Source organism: Haliaeetus albicilla, chromosome 14 (genome assembly GCF_947461875.1).
Source record: "Haliaeetus albicilla chromosome 14, bHalAlb1.1, whole genome shotgun sequence".
Classification (NCBI taxonomy): Eukaryota; Metazoa; Chordata; class Aves; order Accipitriformes; family Accipitridae; genus Haliaeetus; species Haliaeetus albicilla.
The window spans coordinates 1,673,724-1,696,312 of record NC_091496.1 but is presented as its reverse complement, the minus strand read 5'-3'; the positions used below and the strand labels follow the sequence as shown (position 1 = coordinate 1,696,312).

Sequence of the window (22,589 nt, the reverse complement as noted above, 5' to 3'; positions counted from 1 at the left end):
TGAGGCCTTCCCTCATTACTATGCCTTAGTAGAAGAGGGCAGGGGGTATGGGAGGACATATTTCGGTCTGGAGGTGAAAACCCCACACCCAGCCTTCCTAAGTGAGTAGAAAGGAACCAAATCTCACTTGTATTTCAGTGCCTAACAGTGCAACTTCTGCTTCTGCAGGAGGACATGGTTCAGGGAGAGAGGCTGAGAATGTGAGGATGGGGGAGAGGATCTCTGCTTAGGGCTGCTACATTTGTCAATGTGGGAAGGGAAGTCTTGGGGCTCAAAATGGATCAAAACTCTGTCAAGAAAAGTACCAGGCAACATGTTCTTGTATAATTTTTCCAGTAATCCTGATGTTAACTATTTCACCATTGAATCATTGTACCAGTAAGAAGCAGGTAATGTGATTTGGGGTTTGTATTTTTTTTTTTTTATGGTAGTAATGTACAGTTGAAGTATTTCTCCCAAAAAGCAAATTATTTATGTTCCCATCTAGTGAAGAATTATGTGACAAGTTTTTAAGCAAGTTGCAGGAAGGAACAGTAGCATATTTTGGTGACAAGACTAGCAGAAAAGGTCACCAGAGTTATTTCTTTCACATAAGGTGTTACTGGGCATAAAGCTTGCTACCTTTCAGATGTGGTGAGCCCACAGGAGGTGGCTGTACAGTCTGAAAATACTCTGTTACCTACTGAAATGAGTGGGAATTTTCAATAAAAATACTGCAGGATTGTGCAAGGCCTTTCCTTCCTCTGTCTTCCTTTGCCTGGAGAAGGCAGGAGCTTTGTCTCTCACTTCTGAAGGATGTTATTTTTCAAAAATGAGCTTGGAATCTGTCCCTATCCTCTCATTTGTACCTCACTGGAGAAAATAGACACTGTTGAGGTGACAGTGCTGGCAGTAGAGTTCGTTAAAGAAATATTACCTATTTTTACTGATAAAAAGAATCTGCTTTTTTTTTTAATACACTAAACATGACTCTGGCTAAAGGTAAAGCCCATTTATATAGTTTGGTTTGGATTACTGCTTTTTTTTTTCTTTAGTCTTGTGCTGACTGAGAATCTTACTGTATAAAAGTTAACAGATTTTGTCATTTCTCTGTGTTTGTTGTTACAGATGACACCAGAACAGAGTCCAGTGAATTCCCTCATCGACAGGACCATCAAGATGAGGAAGGAGTCTGAAGCTCGGAAAGTGGTCTTGGCCTGGGGACTCCTTAATGTGTCTGTTGCAGGCATGATATATACTGAAATGTATGTTAATTGTTACATCTGATTCAAACAAGCAAAGCATCTACTTTGTATATCCCTAAGTATTTCCTGGGACTGAATTGTTGCAAAAAGGTAACTTCTTGGTTTTCTTTTCAGGACTGGAAAACTTATAAGCTCGTATTACAACATCACATACTGGCCACTCTGGTATATTGGTGAGTTGCTGCAGCATTTAAATTAATTTTCAGGGTTCTTTTCTTTTTTCACTTGTCAGCTTTATTGCTGGGGAGGTCACTTTTAAGCGAGCCTTGGGTTTTTTTCTTGGTGTGATTTTTTTGTTGTTTTTTTTAAATTTAAACCAAAACTTTGTTTTGCTTTCTGTTATCTCCCTTGAAACTGTTGGAATTTCATCCTTTTTAGTGACAGGTAAGGAGTATTAACAGCTTTCTTCGATATATCATGAAAGGGCATGAAGAACTTGTTTGATGCATTAAATCTGTTTAATGTGTGGAGAGCACTGCAGATTTTACTGCTGTGTTGTACTGTGAGTGTGGATAGCATTTCACAATAATTAAAGTTTGTTTCAGAGAAGTAGAGTCTAAGCTAGCTGTATTGAATACTATTAGAAGATGAAGTGAGGGGGAGAAAAATCATGAGATGAGTGACAGATGATTTGACAAAAGATGGTTTTTGAGAAATACTGCAAAACTTCATTGCAGTAGTTTATGTCCCTTTTGGAAAACGACCATCCATTTTTAAAAAATCGATTTTAGCAATATAAATTCATCTCAATAAAGAAAGGAAAATTATCTCCAGTGGTTCTTGCGTAAGAAGGTGAAGAAATCTTAGCTACTCGCCCAAGTTCGTACTTATTGATAGCACTAATAATGACCTATTTTTAATGGGCATATGCCTGTTTTTGCAGATAACACACTTTTATTATTCCCCATGCTCAAGCTTTGGTAATAATGTCTGTGTTTCTTCTAGAACTTGCACTTGCATCTCTGTTCAGCCTGAATGCCTTATTTGATTTCTGGAGGTACTTCAAATACACAGTGGCACCGATGAGCTTGGTCATGAGTCCTGGCCAGCAGACCCTGCTGGGGTTGCAGAATGCAGGTGGGTGTAATACACCTCTCTGGCAATCTTTTTTATTCTCTTTTTTTTTTCTTTCGAGATGGTATCTTTCTCAATGGCAGGATTCTTCAGTGAAGTGAGTTCTGAATTACCTCATCTGACATGAGCAGTAAACTGAATTACCTGCAGCATATTAAAATTCACAACATTGAGTAGTAATTTGATGAATGTTTGTGGGGAGAACTGGAGGGGGAGCAAACACACACGATGAAAAAGGACAGGATGATAGTGGCTGCTGAAGGACAGTGAGAGACTCGAACACTGTGAGGTTGGACAAGGAATTTGTAACCTATACAAGGGACGAGGAGCAAGGCAGAGAGTGCAGATTTATATTTACTTTTGATATCCTACTAATATCATGCTGGATAACGAGAACCAAATTAGAGGGACAGACAGACCTTCCTGCAAAGTCTGAAAATGACAGCCCAGAGAGCAGTCGTTCAGAAAGCTCTTGAACATCAAAGCAAAGTTTTAAAATGCAGCAGAACCTGACAAGGTAAGTAAATCAAAAGCAAAATGCTAGCACAGTGGTATTACAGACTGCTAGTCTGCTCCTAGAAAACAGGAAGCAGATAGGAGTAATGCTGTATCACCAAAGTTCAAGGATCTCATATGTTTATTTGCACAGATAAATTAAGACATTCAATGTGCTAAAGATGCATAAAGTTGGGAGGCAGAGTAGCTGATGAAAAGGTTACAGAAGCCCCCTGGGTTTTGCAAGGTGCCTGGTAACATTTAACAGAAATCTGAAGCTGTAGGATGTGTACTGACTTGTGGTCTTGTGTCTCAGTCTTTTTTTTTTTTTTTTTTCCATCGGTGGCTTGACTGCTGAGTTCTGTAGGGGCCAGATTTTTCTAGTGTCCCTTCTAGCATCTTTATAAATTGCCTTAAGATAGCGTTGTGTATGCGTTTGTTGTGCGTTTAAAGGGGGAGGAGAGTTTGGGGCTGCTGCTTCCACAATGCTAATTCTGTTTTTCCTTATGGCAGCGGTACAAACAACTCCACCACGTGAGCTGGCAGCAAAGAAAGTCCCGTCTTCGACACCTTCTCCTCCGATCCAGGGTCAAAGCGTGTTGAGTTACAGCCCGTCCCGCTCCCCCAGTGCCAGCCCAAAGTTTACTACCAGTTGTATCACAGGGTACAGCCCTCAGTTACAGGCTCTGTCAAGCAACAGCACTTCTTACGGCAGTGCTGTAACCTACTCACCAAGCAGCAGCTACAACAAGGTAATGACCAAGACAGCTCCCAAGGGTACAGTTTGGTCCTTGTGTTGTGCTGTATGCCATTGAAGGTGAGCAGCAGCTAGCGGAGACTTGTGTATGTGTGTTTGTTCCTTTTGCAAAGTAGATGTAAATTTGTTGTATTGGGATTTGTGCTTTTTCCCTAGTGTCGCTTCATTTGTTTTAGAGTGGCTAATTTGTTTCAGAACAAAGCAAAAATAAGAACCTAAAATGTAAATAAAAAGCAGAAAAAAAATGACACAATTGTTTGGTTTTATTCACCCGAGGCTTCCAGCTTCAGCCCCTCTCCTGGTGGATCACCGTACCCTATGAGTATTGGACCAGTGGAAAGCGGCGGGCTAAGGTCTCGTTACCGCTCTTCACCCATTCACTATAATTCTCCCACTGGCAAAGAAGACTATATGACAGAGCTCAAGTCACTGGACACCTTCCTTCGAAACGAAGAAGAGAAACAGCACAGAGTTCAACTAGGTAAATAAACAAACTGATTTGATCGGAAAAGTTTGGCAATGAGAAGATGTTGGTTTTATTTGAGATTGGCTTTTGCAGATGAGAGAAGTTGCAAAGGATTCCAGTGTACTCATACTAGTGAATAGACCTAACTCATTTATGGTAATCACCTGTGACCTTGGTAAAGGCTGCTGCTGACCAGTTTGGTCTTCTACTGAGTAATTAGGACATGAGGTAGGATGCCATTGTTTCTACATGTCTCCATGGCTTAGGAGCTTTGGAAAGTTTTCCTTCAAAGTATTACTTTGAATAGGATATATGCTGCTATTGCAGCATATGGAAACGTGTGCTGATAGATTGTCTCTGTAGCATTTGTTGGCTGTAGTGGACCATGATAAGATGTGAGGCTTTATCACCTTGATGAGAGGGGTATCTTGTGGAGAAGGCATTTCAGATAAAGGGGGTGAATTACCTGCAGGCAGTTTTTGTCCTGGATAGGGACAATCAAGGGTGAAATCAGTGTTTATGCAGACTAACTTCAGTGTATGTATTCATGGCAGTTTGTGTTCGTGTCTCTTGTCAAAGCCTTAATACACTGACCTATTGTGCCTCTACTGTTGCTTCCGGAATTACTTGGCAATAATTGTACATGACTGTTTAATGTATGAATCGTTTCAGGAAGTTCAGATTCCAGTTCTCCTTCCAGCAGCCCAACTTTTTGGAACTACAGCCGTTCCATGGCAGACTACGCACAGATGCTGAGAAAGTTTCAGTATCAGCTGGCTTGCAGGTCCCAGGCTCCATCTGCACACAAGGACGAAGCTGATCTGAGTTCAAAACAGGCTGCAGAAGAGGTAAATTCAGCAGCAAGGTGATCAAGAGGGAGAAAGAGGCCCCTAGAATGTACAGCTTTATGTAAAGGTTTGGATTTGAGCTGTATCAAGAATGTGGGAGGGGGAGATCCTCTAGCATTTAACCATCTTCATACAGCTTGCAAGACTCCTTGTCACTGTAAATGGACATTGCAAATTCTGAGTTGTAGTTGGAAAATTATTTCTCCCTCAGAGAGCAAGGCTTATGCTGGATAAATACATTTGTGACATAAAAACTGAGTTGAAACTGATCTGTATTTAACCCAGTGGAACAGCTGAAGGATATAAAGCACTGCCTTTACGCTTGTGTCTGAAAGAAGTCTGATGCAAAGGAAGACAATTCATGTGGCTTCAATTAAATTTGATCAATTTTCTTTATTTCCTACATTAACCTAATGAAGGTTCCATTCAAATACCTCTTAAATCAAGCCTACAATTCAGACCAATTTTATCCTAATAGAGCGGAGAGCTTAAAACTGAATTTGGGCTCACTCAAGATGATTGTACTGTGAATAGAGAGTGGGAGTGCCATATGTGAAGCTGCTGTAGAAGTCACAGGATACAGCCAGCAGATGTATAAAAATTTTGCGAAAAATGCTATTTGAATTACGTGCTGTAGTTAGTATCAGAAATTTTCGTAGACCCTAAAAACTCTTGGTATTCTGTTAAGTTCTCATATGTACTAAATAAACCTTTCCGTAGGTGTGGGCACGGGTGACAATGAACCGGCAGCTCCTTGATCACATGGATTCCTGGACCGCTAAGTTCAGAAATGTAAGTCCCATCTCTAAAGACTCCCTGGTTTTTAAGAACAAGCGCAGTAGAGTGGAAAACTACCTCCGTGTCCCCTGTATGCCGAAGGAGGCAGGAAAAATTGCAGTGTCTGTTTGAGGATTGGGGTGGGCTGGAACAAGGAGATAAAAACACAGCGTGCTTGTAAGAGGGGACTGCTGAGATGTGTTTTCAACCTGACCTCGAGGTTTTGTATTCTGAAAACTTCACAGCTGTGAAGTTCATCCACCTTTGAATGACAATCAAAAGCATCTCGGATATAACAAGATTTGGTTTTCCTTGCTGTAACTCAGATTGCTAAATTGATGTTTCTGTAGTATTTCTAACGCATTCTCCTGGGCTCAAAGCATGGAAAATTCCAACCCAAAGGTTGACTTTTTCTTACAGTCATAATAAAAAGCAAAAAGAAAAACCTTGATCTTATCAATAGGAATTGCTATAGCAGAGGGGACTTAATTGCACACTGTGGCAAAATAATTAGTAAATCTAACTTTGAATTGCTCCTTTAGTCATAGCATCTATCAAGTATGTAGCTTTACAAAACAAGCTTGTTTTGGTTTGTTTTTAAATAGTAAGATCAGTGAAAAGCAAAGATTTGTGTGAGATCCATACCAGATTCCTGAGCATCTGTTCCTAAATCTACGGCCAGCTTGCTTCAGTTTCCAAATCCTGTCACATACAAATCCCACATATAGTGTTCATCAGCTCCTTGATTTCCTGAAACAAATGTGAGAGGACCCATCAAAGTATAAATTATCTTTATGGTTGGACGGCTGTGCTTCCTAATACTCCTTTCCTCATTGTTCAGAAAAGCTTTATCTGATACTTTCTAGAGATTTGTTTTCCTGACTTCTTTACATTGAATTTTCTGGCCTTTTAGAAGGTAGTAGAGAGTCATTTAAACTCTGCCTAACTTGATATTCTAGTTTAATTACTTTCCTCCTTGGTTGCCTTCAGTGTTTCTGTTGTTAAGCTTCTTTGTGATTGTAATGGTGATGATTAATAGGGTGTAAGCTAAGGGTTGGGGTTTTTTAACATTTTTGCTGCTTCTGACCTCTTGAATTTTCACATATTTCTTTCCTAGTGGATTAATGAGACTATTCTGGTGCCACTTGTCCAAGAGGTCGAGTCTGTGAGCACTCAGCTGAGAAGAATGGGGTGTCCAGAATTGCAGATCGGAGGTAGGATAAGGCAGTAGCCTTTGGAGTTCCTGGTGGTGGTTGATAGAGGGCTGGCCGCTCCATAGCTGGGGTGTTGAATAGGTGTTGTATAAATTAGGTTTGTTAAATGTTACTGTTCCATTTCTGCTCTATATTGGTGTGGTCTTTGTTCCGTGTCGTGCATTTCATTAGGCTGGAAAGGTTCTTCATAAGACTTCTGGAAATACTGATGAAGTCATGCTGATGCCTGTCTCATATAAAATTCATAAACCTCTCTCTTTTTTTTCTTTTTTTTTTTTTTCCCCCCCCTAAACTTCCTGCTGGGGAATTACAGGCTCAAATTATCATTGATTATTGCACATTAAGCTGTCAGAAAACATTTCACGGATAGATTTGCTATAAACTGTCAGGGTCTCCCTATAAACTCTCAGTGTCTCCAGTCCTATGTGCTTTTCCAAATTCTTCCTTAGAATCAGCTGCTTTCTGAAAGAACTATTTTTTTAAATTCTGATGAACTAACTGGAGTTCTGTTTTTCATGTCACGAAACAATTCTGAACAAACTGCTTCTCTTGTTGCTTCAAATTTATATTCCCTTAACCAAGAAGTGGATTTCATATGCTGCATTTAAATTAAATTCACCTTTTGCGGGCTGTTTCTGGTAGTGTTTCCTCAAGGGCTGCGTCCGTTGTGATGCCTGCAGAAAAACTGGTCAATGCTGCCCTCATCCTCACCTCATTACTCTCCCTCTGCTCTTCAGAGTGGATGTTGGTTCCTTGTAGCTTTTATATTCTGTGATGCAAAGCAGACATCTGCTACTTTGTTGGAATTGAAATGAGCGTTTGGGGTAGTGTCACATGTTCAGTGTTTCTAGGACTTTAAATCATGCACCAAAAAGGAGAGCTCTTTGTAGCGACGCCTGGTAAGGGAGGTTGTTGGGAGTTCTGTGGTGGTCATAGCTGATGTACTGGCTCTTCTTGTGTTGCAGAAGCCAGCATCAGCAGTCTGAAGCAGGCAGCGCTCGTTAAAGCTCCGCTCATTCCAACCCTGAACGCTATAGTGCAGTATTTGGATCTTACACCAAACCAGGAGTATTTGGTCGAAAGAATCAAAGGTACGTGGTGTCACCGTACTGACTTTAAACGACTTCCATTACCACGTCAAGTCATGGTGGCATCAGACGTTCCTTCAGTGGAGATGTTTGAAGAGTTACGGCAGGGATGAGAGCTGCTTTTAAGCAGGAGAGATATTTCTTCACAGCTTTCTCTTTTTATAGCGATGGAATGATGTGGGACTTGGATGTAACTTTGAGAATGTTTTAAAAAGCCTTGTTTCTCATTTTCCTTCTGCGTGCTTGGGGTGCAAAGTGCTGGATTTAATCCCTTCATTAACTACAAATAAAAATCATCCTGTAAATTTACGTCCCCATATTAGTATCTTTACAAGCATTTCATTAGCTGAATTTTTCCTATTTTGTACACCAGAAACATGTATGAACCTCCTGAAACTAGCATAAAATACCGCTTTCATACACTTTCAACCTGCAGTAACTGAATAAATCTTGTTGCTTTCAGAGCTTTCTCAGGGAGGATGCATGAGTTCATTCCGATGGAACAGAGGAGGGGATTTCAAAGGCCGCAAGTGGGACACCGACTTGCCCACTGACTCCTCTGTAAGTTTTGAAAGACGTCTTGATGCGACAGCTTAAAGTGGGTTGCTTTTTAGCATAGGTTTTCGAGGGGCTAGTCAGTAAGTCTTTTGAGGAACATGGTAAAATCCTGTTAGCATCACTTACACAGGTAATCCCGTTGTAGTTGGCGAGATTCCGTGGGGAATAATGCAAATGGGATTGGACATTGCGTAGATCACAGAAATGCAAGTTGCATATCTTTAGTCTTGGGCCAGGCTCTTACTTAAGACTCCTCTGAAATGTCTGTCAGATGACTACAGGGAGCAGCCTGGCAGGTGGGGATCTCGTTGGGGCAGTTCTCTTGCTATACTTTTTAAAAAGCAAAATGTCTGCCTTCACCTGAGAGTTTCTAATGCAAGGAAAACCTTTCGCCTTGTTCCCATTTTCCTTTGCTATAATGGACAGAGGAAAAAAAATGCAGATCGAGTGGCAGGACTGCTCTTTAATTTGGTAGTATTTTGTGAGAGATCTGAAGATGGTGCATATCCTCCTTGAGAGAAGACTTGTAGTGATGCTTAGCCCATTAATCTGAAAGGTCAGGAGGAAGAGCACCTCCCTGAGTGTAAACAGTGACTTGAAAATTCAGCTGAGGTAATTGAAATAATTGAAAGGAAGACCACAGAACAATTCAGGGAGTAGAAAACAGGCTTTACAGTGTGAGTCTTCAACTGAACTCTGTATCTGAAAGTAGAGTTAGGGTGATTTATTTTTTCCCCCCCACTGCAAATAGATTTTCAGTTACTTGGGAGAATAAAAACCAGGAGATCTGAATGTCAAAGCTTCACAGCTTTGCTGACAAAGATATAATGAGAGTCAATTGCTGGAAGCTGAAGTTGTACAAAATCAGTCTTGAAATAGGACTTGATTTTTCTGTTTGTGAAGATGATTAAATATTTGGTAGTGACTGGCCATGGAGCAACTCTTCGTGTCTCGATAGACAGCAGGGTGAGCAGCTCCAAAGCGTTTAAAGATTGTGAGACAGAGTAGCACACCCTGGAATTCAGTCCTCTGTCAAAACCAGCTGGGAGAGGTAGTGTTGGGTGGTATATTAAACTTCTAAGAATTCTAGGAAAGAAGTTCTGATGTAACAGGTTAAAATAAACACTTGCCATGAAGTTTTGACATGAACTTACTCAAGACAATTACTATCAAAAGAAAATAAATTACACAATTTCGCATTTTTGTTAATCATGCTGCAGGTAATACAAATCTATGATTTCCAAGGTGCATCTCCCAGATTTCTAGAGACTTTTGGCATTTAGCCCAGAGAAATGCTTTTGTTTTGTCCTGTTTATATATAATGAACACAGAAAGTACCAGATTGCAGATAATTTGGTGAGGTTGCCCACATAAAATGTTGAGAACTCTGCGGGAAGGGTTAAAACACAACTAACAGGCTGTGGCATGGTTTTCTGGGTTCTAGGTCTTTATTTCAAAATTTTGGCATTCTTAATAAGACCCAGGACCAGCTCAGGTTTTCCCAGTGATTTTTGTTTTGCCTTTCGTGAGGAAAAAGGAGAAATTTGCTCGATAGGTGTGGTGTCGGCGAAGCCGTAATTTGATTTCATCTGCCCTTCTCAGCCAAATCCTTGCAGTTAGTGCAGAACCTATCACTAAAACAGATGGCTTGGAGTTCATGGCCTAAATACACTAAGTTTGCCAAATTCTGCAAGATGCTGGGATAAAGTTGCTTGTGCAGGAGCTGTGCTCCTGACGTGCAGCAGCAGTTTTATCACATTGTGACTGACGCTGTTTCACTTACTGGAAGAAATAAACTTGCCTTCACGCCAGCGGCATGCCTGAATGGTTGACATCTCTGCTTTAAGCATTGAGCTGCCTCGGGCTCCTAAACACAGAGGGGTTAAGTCAGCGTTGCAACCACAGACTATCAAATACTGTAACTAACGCCTGAGATTCTGGCAAGAAAGCTGCTGTATTTTTAAGGACGCTAAAGTGAGATTTGTTTTCCTTTGCCCAGATCATTATGCACGTATTCTGCACTTACCTCGACTCCAGGCTGCCACCTCACCCCAAGTATCCCGACGGCAAAACCTTCACTTCCCAACACTTCATTCAGACACCAGATAAACCAGGTACTGGCACTCACATTTAGCTGCTCTTTGCCTCTTGGATGACGTAAGCGCCTTTGAAATCTTAAACTTTTCATTCGCAGACACTTCAAATGAAAACGTGTTTTGCATCTACCAAAGCAGCATCAATCCGCCCCACTACGAGCTGATCTACCAGCGCCATGTCTACAACCTACCCAAGGTAGGATGGTGTTAGTGTTCTTCTTCTGCTGTCAGGAAATTGTTGGCAGGTCTGATTTGGGGTTTTTTTTAGGTCCTAGCCACATTTATTGACTATTTACATGTAGGCCGGCCCAATGCAGGAAGTAAACATTAGCTTGGTCTTTGACCACAACACGGTACTTAGTCTGCTACTAAATAATAGCTTTAGTATCTATTTGAGATACAGAAGTACTGTGGTTGCAGCTTCCTCTTGTTCATTTTCTGACAATGTATTTTAAAATACTGAGTCATGTAATCCCTGATGTGTGTTATCGCACCTTAAGGCCAGCGAGCCCGGTGCTTGTCCGTAGGAATTCTGGGGGGAAGCCTCCAGTCTCAAAATAGGGAAATTCTCCTGTGAATTTTAATTTTATATTGATCCCTGTTTGTTGCTGGATCTCTGCTTTCTGAAAAGTTCCAGCATTTCAAGTATTTGGAGATGATAATCCAGCCAAAAACCACCTTTGGTCTTTTTCTGGTATTTACCCAATTGAAAAAAGTAAAGTATTAAGGCAAAAAGCCACAACCCACGCCATAATGCCACCCCGTGATGTCTTTCTCTGTGATTGCTTATTCTGCCTGAAATACTGCTATGATTTCTTGTCAGTGACTTGATTTCTAAGTTCTTTTCTCTTCCTGTGGATTCAGGGCAGAAACAACATGTTCCATACCTTGCTTATGTTTCTGTATATCATAAAGACAAAAGAATCCGGCATGCTGGGGTAAGTAACCAACGTTACCTGCCATCACGCTGCGTACGAGATGTGAACGGAGCGTCCTGTTTTGAAGCGCCTTGTCTGAAGGCACTTCAAACTGAAATCGCTACAGTGGGATGATATTGGTGGTGTTAAAATCATCTTCTCGCTTGAAACAATCGCAGCTTTTTCATAAAATGGGGTCAATCTGACATGTGTGAGCAATAAAAGTGATGTCCAGATTCCCCTTCGTTCTGAAAGAGCCACGCTCGATTCACGGCAAAGCGCCTGCGTGTTTAAATGCCGAAGCGTGGAATTGTTAGGTTTTCGGTTAATGTTTTAAACAGGCACTTTAATTTACATGTGATTTATTGTGATAACTTTTGTTTGTGCAGGCGTGTCAATCTTGGTTTATCGGGAGTCAACGTTCTGTGGATTTTCGGAGAGTAACATCTCCAGCGGGATGCCGATTCAGAGGAACGATGCTCCTCTGGCAAGATGAACTGGGCGGCACCATTACATTGTTGACTTAAACACGGACTTACTATGAAACGGGATAATTTAAGCTCTGCTTTGTGGGAGGAGGGGAAGCATTTGTAACTCCTGTGCAGGTTTTGTGACAATATTATTTAAAACATTTCACGGTCAAAACGCTACTACGTATGAACACCAGGCGGGTTTTCTTTTTCCGGCTCCTCACCTGAACGAACCCTGTTCAAAAAGCCATTTGCTGTTTCTCTTCCATGGATCTGTCAGTGCCGTCACCGCTTAACTGATCTTGGGACTAAACTCCAACACCTTGGAGGGCTGGAAGAGCCCTCCCGAGGTTGTGCACAGCCGCCAGCGGCCTGTCACTTGGAAGGATACAGCAATTTGGCCAACGTTGGGTTGCAAGAAATTCCAGATAGGCACGAGAAGAACCAAGTCAAAAAGTTTAGACTCATTTTGGTTCATTTTATTATGTATGATAAGAAAAACATTTTTTTATCCCTGGCTGTTGGTGTAATTGGGTTTTCTGACCCCACAAAAAGGTGTGAAGGAAAGAGAAAACCATGTTTGACTTGCCGATTTCAGTAAATAAGATTTTTTTTTTTTTTTTTTTTTTGTACAAAGTAAGCATGCCACCCAACATTGGCAGTCTTGCGAGCTCTGAAATACTGAGTGCCTTTGGTACAACCACAGCGTTACCCTGCCTTTGCTTTTAAATTGATTTTTATGGCTCCCAACAGCTTTTTTTGCTAATAACCTCTTATTTTGGGAGCCTTACGGACTGCCACGTGGCTTTCAGCACCTCGGCGAGAGACCCAGCTGTATAAACCCGTGGACTTTTTAAGTCCCTGCTTTTGGGGATGTACCTTTTGGGGGGAAAAAAACACTTGGATTTCTTTCAAAGAAGAGGTCATTTGATATTTGCCAAAAACCTTTTTATATAAGGGAAGAATCTGTTGTAAATTCTGACAAATTAGGGTTTTAGAAGTGTATATAGTTAGTTTTAGTAGTTAGTTATTTTTTTAAAGAGGGGTAAAAATTCCTAAGCCCCAAGGTGCTGAAGACAAGGGTGAACAACATCGTCATAAACTTGTACATCTAAGACATGAGAATTACCCTGGCTTGTCGCCGGGGGCGAGAACACCACGTGTTTTGTTACAATAATGTATTTTTGTACTGTATTTTTTCCTGCCGGCCTCAGGCATGCACTGCCAGGAGGGAAAAAGAGGAATTTACTGTGCTCAGGGCAGGTGTGCTCACTTTTTTATCTCTGGGGGGGAGCTGCTATTTTTTGGTGCAAATTGACTGTTACTGTTGACTCCGTCTCCCCAGGGAGACGCAGGGTTTTTCCGAAGGGACTGATAACAAAATGGCTCATTTGGTCCCCTATTAAATGAGTTCGTTTTATTAAACGCTTGTTTCAAGTTTTTCCTGCGGTTCAGCACCGATGTACCGAGGAGGAACATTCAAAAACCCCAAATCTCGCACCCTGAAGGTAGTGCGGGGCTGTCCCTGTTGCCTTTCGCCCCTCAAGCTGAGTTACTCTCATGCGCGAAAGGCTCTTTACGTGCAGAAATTTTCTTCTTTGACCAAAAAAAATGGGTGTTTCTCGAGAAGACCCCGTCCCGCTCTTGCAGCCCTGGGACCCTGTGCGCTCTTGGCGATCCCCGTGCCCCTCTCTGGGGTCCTGCGCAACCTCTTCCCCACCCGGCCCAGGTCCTTTGTGCACCCCGATAAACCACGGTCCCTGGTCCCCAGCCGTCCCAGTTCCCTGTGAACCCCAGTTCCCAGTGTACCCCGATAAACCACGGTCCCTGGTCCCCAGCCGTCCCAGTTCCCTGTGAACCCCAATAAACCATCCGCTACGGTGCCCCCGGATAAACCGCGCACCCCAGTGCTGGCGCACCCCGGATTCTCCTGCATCCCGCTCCCGGCGCAGAGCCCCGTGTCCCTTCGTACGCCACGAACCCCGGATTCCCCGTGTACCCCCAAATCTCTGTGCGCCCCGATCCCTGTTCACACGGACGCGTCGCTCCCCGCGCACCCCCGTCCTTGCGCACCCCGATACACCGCGCACCCACCCCCCCGCCCTGCGCACCCCGGTTCCTCTGCATCCCCGTCCCTGTGCACCCCCGTACACCGCGCACCCCGGGTCCCCCTGCACCCCTGTGCCGGTGTATCCCCCCCCCCATCCCCGTTACACCGCGCATCCCCGCCCCCGGCGGAGGCGGTTCGGTCCCGGCCCCTCCCGCTGGGAACCGGGGGCGGCTCCCGGGGACCCGCCCGGCGCATGCCCGGCACCACCCGTTAAATATCGGCGGAACGGGCCGGACCGACACCCTGACCGTCCGTCCGTCCCCCCCCTCCTCCGGGACCACCGCTGCCGCCCAAGCCATGGCCAGCGAGGGTGAGCCCGGCCGCTGCTGTTGCTGCTGCACGCAGGATGCGTCTGGTGAGCGGCCGGGGGGGGGGGGGCGGGGGTCTTTGGGGTCGCGTGGGCACCGGCGGTGGGGGGGGGTCCCCCCCTCCCGAGCATCACACCGGGCACCGGGGGGCATCCCCCTATGCCGGGTACTGGGGTGTGTCCCCCTCCCGAGCATCACACCGGGCACCGGGGTTTGTCCCCCCCCATCCCGAGCATCACCTGGGTACCACCCAGGAGCTCTGTGTGTCCCCCGTGGGGTTTGGGGACCAGGGTGACATCCCAGCACAGCAGCACCCAGGTGTCCTGCAGCGCTGAGCCCGGGGCAGGATACAGCCCTAGTGTGACTTCAACCCCCCCAGATGTCCCCAAGGCCACTGAGCCCCAGGGTGACAGCGATGGCCCCCGCCGGGGCTCCCTCTGCGACCGGCACTGTGCCACCATCAACAACGTGCAGGGTGACCTGGGTGACCTGGGCTGCCACGTGCACCGTCCCCGTGTCCCCCCAGGTAGGTCGGCCGTGGGATGAGCTGGACGCAGGGCAGCGGGGTGGGGGGGGAATCCCACACCCCTTGTCACCCTCCGTCTCGCCCACAGCCCTGTCTCCCCCGTCCTGCTGCCAGCAGCACTCGGACGAGGTCTGCGAGAGCTGCATGGTGAAAACCACCCTGACGGCCGAAAACGTCGTGGAGGCCAACAAGCTCTCCAACAACTATAAGGTGGGTGCCTGTGGCATGCGTGGGGGCACCCAGGGGTGCTCCTGGGTGGCTGTAATGGGTTTTCTTTTTCTCATCCCACCCTCCAAAAAATAATAATAATAATTAAAAAAAAAAAAAATCTTGCTGCAGTTTGGCTTCAAGAAATGGAAGAGCCACGTGACGGCGCGGCCCTGGGAGGACCGATCGGAGATCGTCAAGGAGCTCTACTCTGACCTCAACGTCATCCGGGGCTCTGGAGGTGGGTGGCCCTGGGGACAACCCTCTGCGGTGGCAGTGTGGGTTTGGGCTGTTGCAGGTGATAATGGTCCCATCTGGTGCCTCCTGTCCCGCAGGGTCCACGGTGACGTGTGGAAACATCCTCTACCTGCTGCTCTTCGGCTGGTGGCTCTCGCTCCTCTATGTCCTTGTGGCTGCCACGATGTTTGTCACCATTGTGGGGGGTTCTTATGGTGAGTCCCAAATTTGGGATCCCCATGTGAAGGGCTGGGTGAGCCGTGGGTCTCCTGGCTGAGCCTGAGACGGCACTGATGGGTGCTGGCATCTCTTGAGTCCCTTCCCTGCAGGGTGGCCCTGTAGCTGGAGGGGACATGTGTGTCCCCCAACAGAGCTGATGCTTGTGTCCCCACAGGGTGGCTCTGCTGGGACCTGGCTGGGTATTTCCTCTGGCCCTTTGGCAAAGTGATCCAGAAAGTGGAGGTAACGGCGTGCCCCGAATTGGGACCCCACTGGGGGGATAAACTGCGGTGTCCCATGCCGCACCCTGACACCCCCCACCCCGTCTCCCCCAGGTCCCCAAATCCCACCGGGCGCTGGGCACATGCGAGGCCGGCACAGAGGCAAGCAGCGCGGGGGAGAGCTCAGCCCTGCTCGGTGGTCCCGTGCCGCGTCGCTGGCGCCCATGGTGCTGGGCAGATGCCAAATACTGGGTGAGCTCCATGCTGGGCATGGTGACACCCCCCTCCTGAGCCTGGGCACCCCAGGAGCCCCCCATCGTGGTGGGGATAGCACCCATGGGTGCCTCCACTCCGCTGGGGTGGGTGTTTTGGGGGGAGCAAACCCTAAAGGCAGTTACCCATTTGCAGCAGCGTGCCGGCGCTGTGGCGTGGCTGAGCCTGGGCTACCCGGCGCTGGTGCTGGCCCACGGGCTAGTGTGCGTGACCGCGTGGCTCCTCATCGTCCTCATCCCTGTGGCCAAGCTGAGCGCCCGCACTGCTGCCCGCGTCCTGCTGCTGCCCCCGGAGCGGGTGCTCGTCCGGCGCCTGAGAATGGTGGGTGCCTCTGTGTGGGGGTGAGGGTCCCGCACCCCGCTCCGGAGTGGATTTTGGGGGGGGGGGATGCTCAGGGCAGTGTCACCCACTTGTCCCTCTGCAGACGGAGGTGCCGCTGGAGGGGGAGGTGATACTCTGCTGCTACCGTGCCGTCAACCCCTACTACTACAAATACGCCGTGGACGGCATCAACGTCTTTGCTGTCAGTATCCTTTTGTGGACTGGAGTGGGGACGGTGGGGGGGGCTGACCCCAAATCCCACCCCACCTCGGTCATCTCCTTGACCAGCTACCCCAGACCTGCTGCCGCTGGTGCTGGTGACACTGGTGCTGGGTTATGTGGACAGCCACAACCATTTGACCAGTTCCCCCATCAAGTTCACGTTGGCCCTGCTCTCCATCATGCCTCTGTCCTACTACATCGGGATGGCCATTGCCAGGTGAGCGGTGGCAGGAGGGATGCTTGGGGGCAAGGTGGGGACACGTGCCAGCCCCGCTGACGCCCCCCTTCTCCTCCAGCATCTCGGCCCAGAGCAACTTTGCGGTGGGAGCGGTGGTGAACGCCACGTTCGGCTCCATCACGGAGCTGACCTTCTACATCACAGCCCTCATCAAGGGCTCGCGTGAGGGCAACCGCTGCTACGCCGAGATCGTCAAGTCAGCGTTGACGGGGACGCTGGTGGGCTGCGTCCTCTTTGTCCCGGTGAGATGGGGCGGCACGCTCATGGCGTGAGAGCGCCCGGTCTCGGCAGAGAGCCAGGAGGATGCTGTGAGCAAAGCACCGATGGGGATTTTTTGGGGGGCGGGGGGGCTTTCTCCATCCCCAAGGGTCTGTGCATGGTGATTGGGGGCATCCGGCACCAGGAGCAACGGTTCAACAGTCGCTCGGCGGGCGTCAGCTCGGCTCTGCTCTTCCTTTCTGTGGGAGGTGAGTTGGCGATGGGGGTGTCCCCAGGTTTGGGGGAGGGGGGTCCCACGAGCATGGGTGCCCACCCCATGTCCCTCCATCCCCGCAGGCGTCTTTGCCCCGACGCTTTTCTCCAAGGTGTACGGGAAGCTGGTGTGCGGCGAGTGCCACAACGTCACCCAGAACCCGCTGGGCCACTACCTCTGCCACAATTGTCACTTTGACCTGGTGAGTGGGGACGTGGACCCCTGACCGCTGGGGTTTGGGGTTGGGGATGCTCTGAGCCCACCTGGCTCCTGCTCTCATGCTGGTGGCAGCGGGACTGTCCCTTGTCCCCGGCATCCCCATTGACAGGCACTCTCTTTCTGCAGATGGAGAACAACGGCACCCTCTACTACAGCCACGTCCAGTGAGTGTCCGCTGGGGTGGGGACAGGGTTGTCCCCACGTTGGGGTGGCATCTCCTGGGCTTGGTCATGGTCCTGCATCCCTCCCAGGTCCCCTCTCAGCCCCCAGTGAAGGGCTCTGATCCAGCACCCCACCTTCTCCATGCCCAGGGGACCACCCCGGGGTCTCCATGCCAGACCCTGGTGGCACTGAGCACATGTCACCCATATCCCACAGACCCCTGGTGTACACGGTGTCCCTCCTGCTCCCTGCCGCCTACCTTATCGGCCTCTTCTTCACCCTGAAAACTCACTCGCACATCTACGACATCCACATCAGCGACTGTCACAGTGAGTGTCCCCAAACCGCAGGATGCCCCGGCTGTGGGGCTGGCTCTTCTCACCACCCCAGAGCATCCCACCGCCTCTCTGCTCTTCCCCCAGTGCCTGGCCACCACCACAGTGCTGTGGTCCACTGGTCTCGTTGGCGGGCCCTGGTCATCCTCCTGCTCTCCACCCTCTGCATGTCAGCCTGTGCTGACCTGGCCACGGAGCACATCAGCCCCATCCTCACCAACTCCACCATCTCACAGGTGAGCGTGGGGACAGGGATGGTAGTGACCCGGGTTTGGGTGGCCCTGGGGATCAAGATGTGCCCTCCAGGGATGGGAACCTGCCCTGCCTGCGGGGTTCAGCCTCAAAAGCTGGGGGAAAGATGTTGAGATGCTCCACACGCTGAGGAGCTTGGTTGCCCACAGCTTGGATGTGGTCAGGATCAGGCCATATGCGTGCGCTGATGTCACCTCTTCCCCGCAGTACTTCATCGGTGTCACTGTACTGGCGATGGTGCCTGAGCTGCCAGAGATCGTCAATGGCATCCAGTTTGCCCTGCAGAACAACCTGAGCTTGAGGTGAGATGGCTCAAAAGGATGGGTTTTGGGGTGTCCTCCTCCAGCGTGGTCCCTGTGCCCTGTCCCAGTCCCATAGCTGTGCCTTGGTGCCAGTGATGGGCTGCCCAGCTTCATGCCACTGGTGGGTCCCATCCCTGCCAACTTGCCCTCAGGGGGACTTAAAGCCACCCAAAAAATGGGGCCAGAACCAGGTTGGGCTGCATGATTTGGCTCCCCAAGGTGGGGGGTTTTTTAACTCACCCTGAGCTGAGCGACCTAAGGGCTGCTGGAGACCTGGTGCTTGGCAGCTCTTAAGTCCTCTGTCCTCCCCAGCATTGAGATTGGGAACTGCATCGCCGTCCAGGTCTGCATGCTCCAGATCCCCATCCTGGTGCTCTTCACCATCTTCTATGTGAGTACCCCCAGGACAGCCCCTGGGTGACCTCCCACAGCAGGGTTGGGGACATGCAGCACTCCTACTCCTACTCCATGAGACATGGCAAAGGCACAGCCACCATCCCCAGTGTCTCCTCTCCTCTGCTCGGTGCAGGGGAAGATGGGGTCGGATGTCTCCTACCTTGGCTGATGCTGTCCCCAGCCATAGGGACATGTGGCAAAGGGGGCTCAAGGGGTGACGTGCACGTCTCCAACCGCAGTTGGTGCAGGGCTATCCTGGTTGGCCATAAATCCAAAATCCTCTCTGCCTTGCAGCCGACCAACTTCACGCTTGTCTTCAGTGACCTCCACGTCTACGCCAGCATGTTCAGCGTGGTGCTCATGAACTACATCTTCATGGATGGCAAATGTGACTACTTCCAAGGTGACTGCTCGCCCATGAGGCTGCTGTGGGACTTGGTGTACCCACATTCCCTGTGCTGATGGGGTGGGGGGCTCCTGGAGTCAGCTGCTTGCTGCAGCTCTTGGCCTGTGGTGGCTTGCGCAATTCTGGGGTCTTGGTTGACCATCTTGGAGGTGCTGGAGCTGCCACCCTGTAGCAGTTCCAAGGAGGATCACTCCCTCTTCACCCTTAATAGGGAGTTTAAACCCCTTTTAATTAAGATTTTGCAGAGGACCATGAGAGTCCTCTACAGCGGGCTAATCTAGACCACACCAGGTCTTAAAAGCAACCTCCCTCCTTGCTCCAGGGAGTAACCCCCTCCAACCTGCTCTGTCTGCCCTAGGCACGGTGCTGGTGATGGTCTACTTCATCCTCCTGGCTGTGTATTTCTTCGCCCCATCGCCCAGTGGTTGCTGAGGTTTGGACTCTGCTTTCTCCAACCCTCCAGTTGGGTTCAGCCCTTGTCAGGGCGTTATCTGGTGTCTCAGGGACTCGGCCGGGCTGGCTCCGGTCTGGAAACATCATTTGCTGAAGCTCCTGCTGCTGCCTGGCTCCCCCAGTGGGGTGCCACGGGGCTTCAGTGATGGGAAGGGTGGTGGCAACAGAAGCACTCATGAACCAAGAAGGAGCCTCAATGCCAGAGCACTTTACAGAGGTATTTCCAGCCCACGTCTGTGTGGTTGGAAGGAAAACTGTCCTTAGAGGAGGGTCTTGAAGGGGGTTTCTGTGTGGTCTCAAGGACAGACCCCTCCCTTGGGATGTATTGCACTGGGAGAAGGTGCCCGAGAAGATCCTCACCCTTCCAGGCAATGGGTGATCCTGGGCCTGGAAGGGACTTGCGTCTGGGGATCACACAGGGCTTCTTGATTGTACTAGAAATGCACCAAAAGGTATTTTTCAGCTGTTTTGTCATTAAAGCAGTTTGTACAAACCCAGAAACAAGCTCGTTTCTCCTTAAACGAGCCTTTGGTCCCTGTCTGAGCCCCTCTGTGCCACTGACCTGGGTCAGTGATGGTCTTGGCGTGATGGCTACTTGGTGGCCACCAAGGCTGGCTCTCAGTGGTGTGGGTGTTGGGCACCAGCGATGGCTCAGTTGGAGCCAGCATCCCTAGGAGCGGAGCACGACAGCACTTAATGTCCTCTGTCACAGCACCGGAGCAGGTGGCAGGGGAGATCCACCACTGTGCCACAGGGACAGGGCCAGCAGTGGGGTGGCTGTGGGCTCCAGCTTTCTCTGTGACACTCCCTAAGCTCCAGCTCTTGTTTTCAGCCTGGTTTTGTCTGACTGTCTTAGGTCATCCTTGCTCAGAGGTCTTTTAACAGGCTCCTAAGAAGGGTCAGGGATGCTCCTGGTGCCGTTCGCAGGGTACGAGGTGTGACGTGCCGGGGACCGGCTCATCTCCCTCTGTAAAGGGAAACACCAGCAGGTGAGTTGAGAGGACAACGTGGGTGGCTTGGACTGATTTATTATCAGAGCTTAAAAAAATCACAAAACAAAGCAAAACAAAAACCCAACCCAAAAGCAAAACACTGACAGATACAGAAATACAGGCAATGTGGCTCCTGTGCCCCTTCTCCATCCCCAGCCCTGCAGGGACGTACTTCGGCATAAAAACCGGGGACAGGAGCGCTGCCTGTGATGTGAGTGTTGGACTCCAAAGAGTCTCACAGTCAACGGAGAAGCAGGACTAGACTGTAAACAGCCCACAGTAAGGCAGGCAGCAGCCTGGGATCCCCCTCCTTCCCAAAGGAGGGCAGCTGCTCGTTAGCAATTAATAATGCTGCTTTATCAAGCTTTTCTTTGTTTTCCTACTATAGCATTGGTATGGACAATCCTGCTGTTGTTCATACAGACATTTGGGAAGATTCCTGGGCAAGTACCCAGAGTTGGCTGATGGCTGCAGCTGGGCTCGATGGCACAGGGCAGTAAGAGATGGAAAAGGAGTAGGATGGGAGGGCAGAAGATGATGGCACCGAGCAGGTTCTACATCTTACCTGAGGCTAAACAGACAACATCTACCCTGGGGTGAGGGATGCTTGGGACTTCTGGAGCCAGATCCAGCCTTTGTGTTTGGGAAAGCGTGGTAGGGCCAGCACTGCGGGTTCCTTCCCTAGTGCCCTGCTTTGCAGCAGGACAAGCCCAGCAGTAAGTAGCTGCTGGTGGCTGCAAGGATGCCCCGAAAAGGTCCCACATCACCCTGAGCTGCCCTACTTGGTGCTGGGAGCAGGGGAAATGTTGCAGGATGAAGGCAGCAGGGCTGTCCCACAAAACCCTGTTCTGAGATGGCTTTCTCTCTCGGTGTGCCCTGTTCCCATCCCAGGCAGCATCACAGATCCTCTTCCCTCCATCAGCTGCTGAATCCTTTCCCTCTCCCTTCAGGAACTGGCCCTGCCCTGGCAGAAGCAGTGACACTCTGCCCTTTTGCTTGAGTATGGTATTGCACAGAGTGGAGTTGAGTTAACTTGCCCTTAAAAAGGAGGAACTAGTACTTGGGCTAGAGGTGAAGACAAGCAGGAGATGGAGCAAGAAAAGCCTGGAGCTGCTCAGCCTTCAAGCTGTAGCCCAGAGTGAAGCCTCTGCCACCATAAGCCAGGGAGAAGCTTTTATCATTCAAATATTCAATGTGCAGTAGACTAGCAGCAACTCAAGCAAACCCTCAAAAGGGAGCTGTGAGCTTTGCAGTGCTTAAAACAAGGAATTTTTTTAGGAAGAGCAGCATCCAAGCTCTTGTGCCCATGATGCAGCAGCAACCCCAGTTTACTGGGAGAGGAGCAGCCTCCTAACTCCCATCACTGGACAATGCCTGTATTTTCTGCTTTTCTCTTTCTGTAGTACTCTTGGCCGTGCTCCTGTAAGTTGTGTGTGCTGGGGATGCAGCGTAGCTGTGTTAGAAGGGTGAAACCAGTTCCAGGCCATTGGTGGAGGGGACAGGCAGGCTCTGGGCTTGGACCTTCAGTGGTCCAGCCAGTGGAAGGGGCTTGGGCACTTGGGTTTGGGTGACCTAGCGGTGACTTCTTGATGTCCCTGTGACACACCGACTGTACCATCCTGCCTGGGTGGTTGAACATGTTCCATGTCAAGATTTGAAGCTAAGATTAAGTGACAGTGTTACAGGTGTCAGTATGGAGCCAGGCTGTGCCCAC

The 22,589-nt window shown here is 48.8% G+C and overlaps 2 protein-coding genes across 3 annotated transcripts; both read left to right on the top strand.

Annotated features, from left to right (window-relative positions):
- Positions 1-640: 640 nt before the first annotated feature.
- On the top strand, positions 641-13,429 carry TMEM209 (transmembrane protein 209). Its single transcript, XM_009930306.2, has 14 exons — positions 641-1,244; positions 1,359-1,417; positions 2,190-2,321; positions 3,327-3,565; positions 3,847-4,051; positions 4,709-4,884; positions 5,605-5,676; positions 6,779-6,875; positions 7,841-7,966; positions 8,427-8,524; positions 10,521-10,635; positions 10,716-10,813; positions 11,482-11,555; positions 11,924-13,429. The coding sequence occupies exons 1-14, from the start codon at positions 1,108-1,110 to the stop codon at positions 11,976-11,978; spliced, it is 1,683 nt and encodes a 560-aa protein (XP_009928608.2). The 5' UTR covers positions 641-1,107; the 3' UTR covers positions 11,979-13,429.
- Positions 13,430-14,391: 962 nt separating this feature from the next.
- Positions 14,392-20,806, top strand: LOC138688920 (uncharacterized). 2 transcript variants are annotated; one of them, XM_069801489.1, is made up of 20 exons: positions 14,392-14,469; positions 14,802-14,948; positions 15,037-15,158; positions 15,288-15,396; positions 15,491-15,607; positions 15,787-15,854; positions 15,947-16,084; positions 16,241-16,426; positions 16,530-16,632; positions 16,724-16,865; positions 16,945-17,128; positions 17,254-17,353; positions 17,442-17,560; positions 17,704-17,741; positions 17,956-18,068; positions 18,162-18,310; positions 18,534-18,628; positions 18,941-19,019; positions 19,319-19,427; positions 19,789-20,802. In XM_069801489.1, the coding sequence occupies exons 1-20, from the start codon at positions 14,412-14,414 to the stop codon at positions 19,860-19,862; spliced, it is 2,250 nt and encodes a 749-aa protein (XP_069657590.1). In that variant the 5' UTR covers positions 14,392-14,411; the 3' UTR covers positions 19,863-20,802. The 2 variants fall into 2 exon arrangements, with proteins under 2 accessions (XP_069657590.1, XP_069657589.1); XM_069801488.1 differs by having other exon boundaries at positions 17,956-18,310; positions 19,789-20,806.
- The last annotated feature ends 1,783 nt before the right edge of the window (positions 20,807-22,589 follow it).

Bases quoted from the DNA above. Each gene is read 5' to 3' on its own strand.
- LOC138688920 (XM_069801488.1), top strand. From the start codon at position 14,412: ATGGCCAGCGAGGGTGAGCCCGGCCGCTGCTGTTGCTGCTGCACGCAG. The intron at 16,085-16,240 runs GTGAGCTCCATG...ACCCATTTGCAG, and splicing joins GGGCAGATGCCAAATACTGG to CAGCGTGCCGGCGCTGTGGC. The intron at 17,129-17,253 runs GTGAGATGGGGC...TCCATCCCCAAG, and splicing joins GCTGCGTCCTCTTTGTCCCG to GGTCTGTGCATGGTGATTGG.
- TMEM209 (XM_009930306.2), top strand. From the start codon at position 1,108: ATGACACCAGAACAGAGTCCAGTGAATTCCCTCATCGACAGGACCATC. The intron at 6,876-7,840 runs GTAGGATAAGGC...CTTGTGTTGCAG, and splicing joins TCCAGAATTGCAGATCGGAG to AAGCCAGCATCAGCAGTCTG. The intron at 10,636-10,715 runs GTACTGGCACTC...TTTCATTCGCAG, and splicing joins TCAGACACCAGATAAACCAG to ACACTTCAAATGAAAACGTG.